This window comes from Anoplopoma fimbria, chromosome 10, assembly GCF_027596085.1.
Source record: "Anoplopoma fimbria isolate UVic2021 breed Golden Eagle Sablefish chromosome 10, Afim_UVic_2022, whole genome shotgun sequence".
In the NCBI taxonomy this organism is placed as follows: Eukaryota; Metazoa; Chordata; class Actinopteri; order Perciformes; family Anoplopomatidae; genus Anoplopoma; species Anoplopoma fimbria.
Window position 1 is genome coordinate 4,448,551 of NC_072458.1, and position 12,646 is coordinate 4,461,196.

Below are 12,646 nucleotides of genomic sequence, written 5' to 3' on the forward strand. Positions count from 1 at the left end.
CTGAGAAGAACTTAATGACAGACTGGGACACGGTCGGGCTGACGGGCTCAGATCCAGCGCAGGAGCATGATGTGGCTGTTAGTGATTCATGTCTCCACGTTTCAAGTGTGTTTATGGTCATATGCTTCACCTGATTGAGGTCAGTTTTTCTGCAGAGGGATTCACTGTGTTCTTGGAGTTAGTGCATGTGTAATACCCTTCACTTAGACTCCTAACAATGCTCGCTGAAGGTCACGTTTCAGTGCGACGCACTTGTTTCAGTAATCTCTGTTACTTGATTTACAGGTAACTTTTAAATCTTAAGTGATAAAAAACCGACATGTGCTCATGTGTTTTGACCAGCAGACTAGTTTAAGTCCACTTTATTGTCAAGACAAACCCGGACTATGACTTGGTCAAAACTTTGCTGTGCGATGATCCAGTGAGAAGTGCCAAACCACACTAGGCTAGTTTAAGCTGAGGATGTTAGGAAGCCCGTCGAACAACGGCGGCATCCGGATGCTGGTGCCCCCGAATCCCAGCGACGAGCGCCGGGTAGAGTTCGTGGCTCTCACCGCCGTCCACACGGAGAGGAGCGAGCCGTCCAGCCCGGAGCGAGGACACCCGTCCCACCGCACGGGTCTGCTGGGCACCCCGCTGCCAGGACCCCCCGGACCCCGGGCCAACTCCTCCGTTTCAAACAAACGCTTCAGAAAGTTGCAAAACTGCCTGTACAACGTGCTGGAAAGACCAAGAGGATGGTCGTTCATCTACCATGCATTCATGTAAGTTCACCTGACATCATCGTTTGTTTGTTTTTTTATTGGTGAGTGACCAAATGAAGCATGATTTAAAACTTAATATTTGGCATTTTTTTATTGATTCAAAACTTTATAAAGTCAAGTGAGCGAAGCCACTCGAATCATGTGTTTTGATCAGTACATGACATCTGGCATTTGATGTATTTTCCTAATTAACCAAGCAGAGTTACATGTCACATTATCACAATGTCTTCTGTTCAGTTCCCCTTGTTTGTGTCTGATTGAATCACAAGGAGACCCCTGGATAAACTGAATTTGAGAGTGAAAAATAACATCAGTGTTATGGGGATGTAAGTGTGGTTCAAAACTTTATTGTAACTGAACTTGTTTGTTGCAGCATTTTTTTTTACGACAGGTGAAGTAAATAATGAATAAAAAATACTTGAATTAATTATTACATGACAGCTTTTAAACCAGGTGAAGAATAACCTTGCACTAAACATAGAGCTCAAACTGAAGCACCTCCCCCCCGCTGTAGAAAGTATTCTGTCAGGGCTGAAAGTACCCCTGTGCCATATGCTCCATAATGTATACAACATGTAAACACTGGAAAAGTATGAGCTCACTGGTAGCGATGGCTCAGGAATGATATGTGAAACATCCAAACCAAACTTTCCTGGGTTGTCATCTGGTTAAATGTGCACCTGTTTCAGCTTTATATGTAACCTCTTAAATAACTTTATCGAAACACTTGTGTGTGAATGGTAGTGTTGATTACCAGTCAAAGTTCACTCAGTGATTATTTACAGTTTTCTGAGTGTCAGTGTTTGTTCCTGTCGTTTCGAGTGTCGCCCTGGACTGTTGTGCCCCAGCAGCTGTCCCTCCAGTTGCATCTGGCACATACTGTAATGGACAGAGCGTTAAGTGTGGGAGCTCCTTGGACCGGGCTGTGCTTTCAGAGGCATTGTTTAGAAAAGAGCAGCAGTCTCCCTGCCAATGCCATCATGTGTTTATAATGGGGAAATCCCACTGCAGAGCATCTTATATGTGTTCTCGTCATAAAACGTTGACACATTAGTGAGTGCAGATCAGCAAATGCGAGTCTCTCTATGCCCTTAAGCTCTCTCCCTTCTCTCTATATGTTCCTACCTTTTCCGTTCCCATAGGACTGCAAACATGTCTTTGCACACACAGAACTAACATGTCGTTGTGTCTGTGTTTCCCATTAAAAGCCATGGCCTTTGCTGGGTTGTTGCGGGTGACATTCTCCCTGATGTTACTGGGTGTCGGAGTGGATGGCATGCCGTGCCGTTGTTGTTATTTCTCTGTCAGAGAGGCAGGGCAGGCGCTCCGAGGTGCCCAGATCATGTTTCAGATGCCACGGCCTCAAAGACGGAGCTGGACTGACTTTGGAAGTGAGCTGCCTCTTTGATGGCCTGTTTAAATGTTGCGTTCTTAACAGATTGCAAAACGTACCTGCGACTAAAATCGCTTTGACATGATATATGTTAAGTGCACATACGTCTAGCGTTCCCATGATACTGTTCCATCCTGAGCTTTGGATTTGTTTTGATTAATTACATGTGAGGCGCTCGCCATCCTGAGAGCCGTACCATGTGTGAGGGAAATTAATTGTACGATGAAACTCAATTAAGGCCGTGTTGATCTATTGTAATTAAATTGAGCCATACACTGCTGCGTAGGGCGCTTCGCTAACTTCCATTGAACCTTTAATTAGTCCTGCATTGTAATGGGGGACTCATCTTAAACAGATGCGTTGCTTCCAGAGAGACTCTCGTCACAGGTGTGTGTTGGAGCGTGTATGGGAAAGGGGTGAAGTAGCTCTCCACCGTAATGTCTCTCCACGGGGCACCCACTTAAGTCCCAGCACCCTCCTCACCCCTCCTTGTTGCTGTCACAGCTGCAGACAAGATGCATCCTCATAGAGACAGATTTCCCCTCGAGATAAAGATCTCGGGTAACTTTAACATCCTTCCTTCTAAACGGTTCTGGTTACATTATTGTAAACTGTTTTTACATCTGTATGTCAACTTCAAACAATCGCTCCTGCAAGTGTAACAGCTGTATGCTAATTCAGTTTCTCCTCTCCTCTCATTCACTCTCAGTCTCCGCTAAAAAAACTTTTTTTCTTCACTACAAAGAAAGGGATGAAGGAATTTTTAGAGGTGCAGTAACTTGTTAAACGAGACAACAGTGTTCCTGGAAACTTCTGTGAATGAGAATTTCTCACATCCCCAACCGGACCCGTTGCTTAGACAACATTGTAGGCTCTTGCGTTTGCCGAGACTCTGGTTCAAATGGTGCATTAAATGTTAAGTCCCGCTCGTCTTGTTATGGTCCCTTCACTCACTCACAGTAAAATAAGGCTTTGTCGCCTTTGACTCGCTTTCTTTTTGTTACGCCTGCTGTAAAACTACAACATCAGTAGGAGGGTTGGCCTGTTTGTCTGAGCTGGTTCAGCCACCAGCCGCCCGGCAAGAACGTTTGGATCTTTAAAGTTAGGACACTTGATGTGTAAACACCATCTGTGTGTGTTTTTGAGAAGCTTTTGGTAAGGACATGAAATGCTGATTATTTTCATAATTAATTGTCAGATTATTTTCTTGATTCATTGTTTAGTGTATAAAAAGTGTGAAAATAGTGATAAACAGAATTTTCCAGAGTAGCGGGGGATATTTTCAAGTATCTTCTTTTGTCCGACTATCAATTTAAAACCCAAAGACATGAAGTCTACAATGAAATAAAACAGAGAAAATAATTTTCTCTTAACCATTACTTTAAGTTATTCATTGATTATCAGAATTGTGCACTTATTGATTAATCAACTAATCATTGCTTCTACACTGTTGGTCCTCTCATTTGTGCGTCTGTGGGAAAACCTTCCCTATGAGCTTGGCAGACGAGAGAGACAACATTCAGAGGGTTCGGTTCCAGTGTTTCCCCTCACCTTTGACCTCTGGCCCATTTCCACAGTAGGCAGTCCCACATATAGACCATCACATGAGGCCCCCTGTTTTTGCCCGTAGTAACTCATCCCAGCAGGAGGTCCTTTGGGGCCGTGGAACTTGGGTCTAAAACCAGACTACCAGTCCCCGATCAGGTCACACTGCACTGGGCCAACTAAGGCTAGTACTGTGGAAACCCAACAAGCCATGTCATGTCTCGATCATGGCTTACACACTCCATCTTAGTCTCGGTGCAGCGCTCCCCTGTACCCTGAATATTCAGTAATAGTGCATATGGACGGACAGTGATTGATGGTTCTAAGGAGGGTGAAAATATACCGGTCATGTATTATTTATGTCTTGCAAAGGAGGAGCAGAGATGTTGGGCGAAATTATAACATGGATTTTTTTAGACTTAACCTCGAGCATCAGTATTAGTGAAGGGGTAGAGAAATGTCTTTACAAGTAGTTGCTGTATAAGGAGCTCTGTGCTGACCCTCTTGCCAGGCTAATTAAGACGATTTTGAGAAACTACTGCTTTAGCAGGCTTTGTTGTTGGACGTAACAATATGTCATTTTGGTGATTAGCTAAAATGATTAATTCTGATGTCTCCAGAAAGCCTGCGTTACAAACCGAAGTTGCAGAGTTTACCCGGAATGAAAGATCTTACAGAAAGACTTAACCAAGTGGCATTATAATAGGTGTAAGATTGAGTGTTCATGGAGCTTAACCCAAACCAGGGACAAGAAGTGAGGAGATCTTCAGCTTCCGCTGCTTCGATTTTGGTCATTCTCTTTAAAATGTATCTCTTGCAGCTTCTATATTCAACCACTTTAAGATGCAAGCTGCACATTTAGTTGTAAACTTTAACAAATACACATCACTCTGCAGTAATTTAATGTATGAGAGAGATTTAGTGATTGCCAATCTGTTGTAGCTTTTTAATAATGCATCGTTTATGCCTATAAACAAATTATTAGAGATTATACAGAGATAGGAAACCGACCTCTGTATTTCTCGCTCGCTTTGATCTGAACAGTAGCTACACAAAGTAAACTTCTCATGAATCTTTGGCAGATAAAGCCTTCTGTCTCCATGGCGTGTGGGAATCCCTTCACTTTAACCTTTTATGGCACATGGACCAGTGATGGTTTTCTGTTTATTAAAGCTTGAGCCTAAAGCCACATTATTTATAGATGTGTAGGGAGATACCCACAACAGGACTCGCAGCCTGATGCTCTCCATAACCTTTTTCACTGATGGTTTGAGTGATCTACTGAAAATACTGTTTGAAATAACTACTGGATATGGCTATGGTTAAATCTTCACACATCATTTGTGCTTACGGTGCTGCACACAGAATGCAACTTGCAAGCTTTTTCATAAAAGGTGAATTGCCTTTTTGAACTAATTAAACTCATTTAGCTCAGGCAGTTTGTTGATTGAATGTGTTCCCTCGGCTAATCTCACCTCGGTCATACAAACAGTCTGGTTTGCTTTTCCAGGTTTTCAACCACGCGACACAAAATCCACTACAATCCCTCTCTTTGGCAACCTCCAAAAACACTGACGCATTTGGTGTCGGAGCTGTTTTTTAATTATTGATGGTCTAAGTAGCGTCAGAAAATAGCTTTTTCTTTATTTGTTTCAGTCAGCGCATGAATGTGTTTTTATTGATGACTAAGAAAGAAAGGGTGGAGTGGAGCGGGATGTGGCACCATAAAACCGTGAAGGGTGAAAGCCACTCGGCATATTGTGTGGGGTTTTTAACCTGCTCAGGACGGCAGATTGGATGCTTGTTGTTCATTTACTGCCACTGTTTTTTATCTGTTCACCTCAGCAGGTTGTGTAAATTCTGCTCCATTAAGAATCCTTTATGGCCCAAATGCCTTCGCTCTCCCGTCACTCTCTCTCCTCCATCGTTCCCTCCTTCCCTCTCCTCCTGAGTGGGAATATAATCCCTCATTTGTCTAATTGACTTCTCCCTCACTGCCAATCTATCTCTTCCCGTTTCATCCTCTCAGTCCTGATTGGCTGGTCATGTCTTTTTCTAAAAGTGCTCTGTGTGTGAGAGAGGTAAGATCAGCTTTGCCTTTAAAATGTGGAGGATTAAATCATAAAAAATAGATAAATAAGTAATAATGGTCACATGCATTAGTTACAAGTTAGTTAATCAAAAGTATAGTCTTTAAATCGAACGGCTGACTGACAGAAAATTTAATCGACAACTATTTTGAAAACTGATTCTTCGTCTCTAATTTTTCAAGCAAAATGACAAACATTTTCTTGTTTCAGCTTCTCAAATTGAGGATTTACCGATTTTCTTTGTCATATCTGTTAGTATGTTTAATGTATTTGGGGTTTGGCCTGACTCTGTTATATATTTGGTGCTATTTTCTGGCATTTAATAGAAAACATGAATATTTCATCGATAATGTAAATAACCGTTAATTGCAATAGTTAATTGGTCAGTAAAATAAGCATAATTGAAGGAGGTTTGAATAACCCATGCCACCTAATGTTTAGGAGTTAGGGGGAACCTTCAACTGGTAGAATTTACTTTAAATAATCACTAAATTTGGATGAATGAATGCCACAAGAGCTTTGAAAATAAATCAGGAAGGTTGAAGAACCTAAAGGATCGTACGTATTTAGAGTCTTCTGTAGGAACACTCCAGTAGTTGCAGTACGCTGACACACAAGAGGAGACAAAAGGTCATTTTTGAGTCAAGATGTCGTGATGTCTTGGTGCTGCTGCTTCTTCCTGTGAGGATAACAGTTCATCAGGGACATATTAACATATACAAAAGTTGTTTAAAGGGGCAAACCCTTTGTGTAATTTCAAGGATCCTTGTCTTCCTGCTTGAACATTTGCTAAAAGCTTAATCGCTATTCAGTTTAATTTAAAAGTAAACATTTTCAAAAGTCAAAAAGTAAAAGGAATACCTTAATAATTAAACATTTTATTCCCTAGTATGTCAATATTTTATTTACATACTAAATTACACTAATCACACATGCCAGTATTTTTCCACGTGTTGTTGTATCACCCCACTTTCACACCTGGCCTGTGTGATTTTCACAGTCCAGCTGAATGTCTCATGTCATGATATGTGTCCTGACATCACATTCTGCAACAACTGCTTTAACCTCCTTGCCTGCCCTGCTGTGGCTTTATTTTTCCATAGAGTGGCTTGCTTCCTGCTAATGCGAAAGTGTGACACAGAGGACAAGCAGAAGAAGGAGGAAGGAGTAGGAGGGAGCTTGATTTTGCTAGGGATTAATGATAACCATGATAATGTGATACTCTATCGATCCCTGTCGGAAAATTCTCTTTCCGCTTGTCCCCTAGCACAACAGCAGCCCTGAAGCTGGAAGGGATCCAATGTCTTGCTCAAGGGCACTGGAGCAGGGCAGGTGATTGCTAATGGGTATTGAAAGGTAGTATCTTTAAAGCCAACAGGGAGTGAAAAAGGTGGGAGGAAATATCAGTAGCATACGGTATGTCCAGAAACGGTAAAGAAAACATCCGTTTTGGAGGTATTCATGGCGTTGTCGTCCTGGGAAGGAGGGAAGGTCTTATAATAGGACAAATGATTTGTGTGCGCATGTGGGGAAATATTAGGAGAGGAGAATAGGAGTAAGATGGAGAGAGGGGAGAGTCGAGGTTAGATGGTGTATTCATTTCTCCTTTCGAGGCAAAATATCTGTCCTGGGAGGGCTGACCAGGCATCAGGTTTCGCCCCCAATATCCAGCCCTGCTCTCTCTGGTCACGTTCAAAGACATGCACACACACATATATCCACACACACACACACACACACACACACACACACACACACACACACACACACACACACACACACACACACACACACACACACACACACACACACACACACATCATGATGTTGTTTATTTACTTGACAACACATTAGGTGTAACATGCAAAAACACACACACTCAGCCGAGGCCCTGAGCCTCAGACAATGTTCCCGATTCATTCTCCTGCAGACGGGTGATCAGCAGCGGTGTTGACACCATCTAATCTGCAGTAATCTGTGTTTATGTAATGTTATTGTCGCTGAGGCAAGAATACTGAGGCATGTGCTCGGGAGGGTCAAAGGGAAATGCTAAGAGTTTATTTTGACTAGTCAAGACCTTGTAAACATCAGATCTACTTTCACGGCCTGAAATATCCAGAAGCAGTCTTCCACCTCCCTCGCACTGTATATCTTATAATTACATCTCTCTGTCTCTCTGCAATATATGGCATCGGCGATTTCTGCATAGTTGGCGATTCTGCTCAAGTACATGCACAACAGGTGCTGCAAGTACTGACAAATTGTTGTGTCATTTCCTTGTAGCAGTCATTCATTTGTACAAAATACCGTTGGTGGGGGATTTTAGTTAATTTCCTGGGATTTTTGCCAGTGTATCCCAGCGTGTTCTCAGGAGACTATATTGTTCAAACTACACGTTCCTCTTAGCTGCTGACACATTTCTGTGTACACAGTGATGCAAAGGAGGTGGGTTGACTTCATTTTTAGGATACAAATAAACAATTACTGCAAACATTTGTGCTGCAATTCATTGCAGGTGGTTGTGATGATTTGTTTCTGTGACAGAGATGATAAAAGGTCTCACGTCACCAAAAATGTCGGGTCCTGTTTTCCCAAAATTGTGGTACTAATTCATAAATTCTTTAATGGAAATGTTCTGTAACAATCAAGAATAATGAAACAGGTTGAAACCAGATTTCCATACAGGGATACAAATACACATATTATTATTGTCAAAACATGGTACCAGCTGCCCAAGCAGCTCTCAAAAGAGAGAGATTTCTTCACAAAAAAGTAAACCTGTATTTCATAGTTTTTCTTCAATTTCTGTCCAAAGAAAACCCCAACTTTAGTTGCGTTCTTACATTAAACTTTCCCTTTAGACACCTTTCAATTTACAAAAATCAGTGTATTGCACCATAAAGGCGCAAACCGCAAAAAAGTGAGATATCGTCAGACAAGATTTCACTGCAAACGTTCAACCCGGATTTGTTTTGATTGATGAACATTAACTTCCCTCTATTTTCACTGTAAATATTTCATCAGACACCCCTCTGTCCGGCCGCTCTGTAAGATCTTTCTTGAAACACTTTACTGCGCTGCCACCGCTTTGGTTCTCACAATGCCCTGCTTTAAATCAATGTTACACTGGACTGTTGAAACCCTGCAGCCCAGCTGTTAGGTAAAACAGGACAATTAGGACGTGGGCGATGTTAGACGGACCTGCCAGCAAAGTCTGACTCTCTTGTGACTGGAAATGTATTGTGTCAGAAGCCATGGGAAAGCTGCTCTCTAACGTCACCCTCTGTAAATGCGCGGTGGCCCGCCAACTGCTCCTCTATTAAATCTTACAATTCCAGAGAACTGTCCTCTGCTCGGGCACACTGTCAGCATCTGTACAGTAACCATCACCGGCAGTATCCACACAACATTAGGATGATTTTCTACAGTGTCCTCAATCAGTTGAAATGATCCACAACCACCGTTTTTTTTTTAACGATAAGAAGTATCTGGGCTTGAATGAATGGGCTAAACAGGATGTATGTTTTCATCAAGGGGATCATTAGTGAGTTAGAGTGACAAAGAGTGCTTAGGAAGCAGGGCCAGTGTGTCACCAGCGGCTACGAAGTCCATAAGGTCATGCAGAAAATAAATCAATAGCTCTAGCCTTCCCATTATCTTTCAGCAGCACACTTAAGACCTGACCCTAATGGGTGTCTGCACCTGCACGCCGCTGATTATAAGCAGATGCTGAGTAATGGGGAAGCATAAGGATTTAGGTCTAGATGACTTGACTCTGAGGCATTCAAGGATATGTGAGGATGAATCGAATTGGGCTACTGATGCATTGTGCAGATCAAAATCTATATATTATCAAAAGCCACAGGAAATGTTGTTATTAAAGAAAGCTCCAGAGACAATATCAGGTTCAAGTTAGTAGTAATGTTAAAATTGTTTGGCAGTAGGAGTGATATGGGCGATACAATCCTCTTGCAGGGTGATTGTTATTTCATATCCTCTTATTGATATATTGTGTTATTTTTAACTTTATGGAAAATTGATGCAATAATCTTAAAAATCTGATAATTGGTCCTGCTCATTGATCTACCCACAATGGCCTAATATGCCAAGACCTGCCAAACTGAGAGTTTCCGTATTAATTTTATACAAAGGGGACAAATACATTTAGTCCCCTGTGTGGTTACATAGCATAGCCCCAATTTTCTTTTTTCTAAACAAGTAGACATGTATATTTTAGCTTACGATATAAGTTTGAAAGCTATATAAAAGTGCATGTCTCTGCAGAGGCTGGCCAGTCTCTCTGATGTGTTACAAGCTCTGTATATCAGACTGACTCTCTTGCTTGTTATTTTTTCCGGTGTTATATTTAATTTTCTGTCCACGTGTTTGTAACTTTACCCCATCGGAAGCGTGAGCGCTGTGCATATAGTTTTCAGGAGGATGAGGAGGCTGCATGACTGTGCAGGCATACCTGATGTGTATGCATGGTTGTAGAGGCATCCTCAGGTTTTTCAGTATACCTTTAGTCAAGAGCTGCTTAACATCTTACTTGCTGTTTGGAAGGAAAACGTCTTTCTTTCTCTCTCCCAGTCCTCTTCCTGCTCCCTCTGCTTGTGGTCTGTCTCTGTCTCTTGTCTCTCTAGATCCTGGGATAGCCCAGGTCTCTGTGTCTCTCTCCTGTTGTCCCTGCCTGGCTGCACCAGCATGCAAGGCCCAACTTAAGTGTTGTTAAGATCATTTTAATTTATAACGGCGGTCACTATAAACATGTGAGGAAGCAGCGCCATGGAGACGGAGCTCAAACAAAATCACAATGTGGGACCGTATTTATAAGGTCTGCCTCGCCTGCAGAAAGCGCTTTGCAATGTGTGTATACATATACGTGTGTGTGTGTGTGTGTGTGTGTGTGTGTGTGTGTGTGTGTGTGTGTGTGTGTGTGTGTGAGAGAGAGTGTTTCTGTGTGTCATCGCTCATGTGGCTGAGTGTGCATGCTGTCAGTTAAGGTCCTGATTGGCGCGCGCACGTTTGCAAAATGTGTGTGCATTCATGCATGTGTAGGTTTATGGATATGTGTGTGTAGGTGCCTGGCCAGTTGCATCGTGGGCAGAGCATAAACAATAATCAAATGTTAACGACGGAGCCATAATTACTCTCGCTCTTGTCTGCACTCATCCCCTCCTCCTCTAAATGCCTTATTCGCGCAATTGCTTCTTGAGCCGGTGTTGTTTCCTCTATTCCTGTGTGACCGTTACTTCTCAGTTCCTTTTGCTGTAATCTTCGTTTCCTCTGTCTGTTTACATCAGAACGTTATATTTACTCGTTTCTCAGCTTTCTACCTTCTCTTTCCTTCTGGTTTCGTCTTTCTCCTTCTATTCCTCTTCCTACCTTTATTTGTTCTCTTTATCCTTATCGTAGTTGCTCACTACATGAAGTTTACAGGCTTCACTATAAGGAGAAGAGGAGAAGGAGAAACTTTGTCCAAAGTCACCTTCCTCATGTCCCCCATGTCCCCAACATCTGCAGCTGCGTCTGTTGCAGCTCTGGCCTCACATCTCTCTAATTCACTCCCTTTTTACAACATATATTGACTATAATGAACGGTTATTAGTGATGAAGAGGTTTCAGACGATGTCAAAACATGTTTTCTTGTTGAAAATACAGAATGTATTTCTGCCAAGTATAAAATACAAACATAAACATAAACCTGCCATATCAAACTGTCCTCATTTTGGTATTTTATGATGTCATGCAGAAGTCCAGCCGTGACTTTTTGATTTTTGATTTTTTTGTTGTTGCAAAAACCCCAGCTGTTAACGCTGCTCCATACACACATCAACACACATGTTCGCTCTGCAACAGTGTGTGTGTGTGTGTGTGTGTGTGTGTGTGTGTGTGTGTGTCGGTGGGCCCTCTAGTCTTCTCTTGGCCCCGAGATTAAAGCAATGTCAGCAAGTGTGTGATGAGACCTCACAGACGATACCTCATCTCTTGCTCTTTTCCATTCTGGCTCTCCTCGTCTCACTGTCCCCCTCGTCTGTCCAATACATTATTCAACCACCTCTCTCTGTCTCTTGTCTAGCATTTTTTCTCATTATCTCTGTCTGTGTCTGACTGATACTCACTCCTTGTGATCATTGCTACTTTTCTCTTTGCCCCCCTACCTATTTCTTTCTATACGTCTACTACCGTAATACTGTATATCTATTGTCCCTCTCTTCCTCTGTCTCTTCTTAGCACTCTCTACCTCTCTGTCTTTCTCTCTCTCTCTCTTTTTCTCTATTTGCTCCTTATTAGCGGGCAATCAATCATGGTAGCCCACAGCTGCCAGATGTTGTGGTGTCCTGTGACGTCCCAGCAAGGTCCTGTGTCCCGGAGTGCACCTTAGACAAGGCCAATACTACTAAAAGAAGTAGTAAGGAAGACATTCTGTTACTGTACAATCAGGTAGGGGTGCAATGATTAGGGCTGGGTATCATTTCAAAAATGATGTTGCCAGTGCCAACACCAGTACCTTTAAAGTGATGCCAATAAAGTACCTCATGATACCCATCATGTGAATGGAAGCTGTGTGTGTGTGTCCCACTGGCTAGAGAATCGCCGCCACATTGCAGAGTACTCATCTAGCTGTTAGTGTTGATAACGCCGTCACCCAACCCACAATGGCGTCATGGCATTGTCTGGGAAGCGTAATGCCAGATTAATGCTTGCCCCATCCAGGAGGAGAGTGAGTTTACCGAACTATGGCAAAGTCCGGTAATGCCGCTTACAAGTGAAAATAAAGTGTTTACACCAGTGGGTTTGTTGGTAGGGATGTTTGTCCACACTGAAACGCCTGTCTGATGATCACAGAGTGG

The 12,646-nt window shown here is 42.5% G+C and overlaps 1 protein-coding gene across 1 annotated transcript in view; it reads left to right on the forward strand.

Moving 5' to 3' along the window:
• Positions 1 to 462: 462 nt before the first annotated feature.
• LOC129096746 (potassium voltage-gated channel subfamily KQT member 4) overlaps positions 463 to 12,646 on the forward strand; it is a 40,778-nt gene continuing 28,594 nt past the window's right edge. The window contains exon 1 of the mRNA XM_054605368.1: positions 463 to 764. Within this exon, the coding sequence (XP_054461343.1) occupies positions 463 to 764 (302 nt within the window). The remainder of the gene's footprint in view (positions 765 to 12,646) is intronic.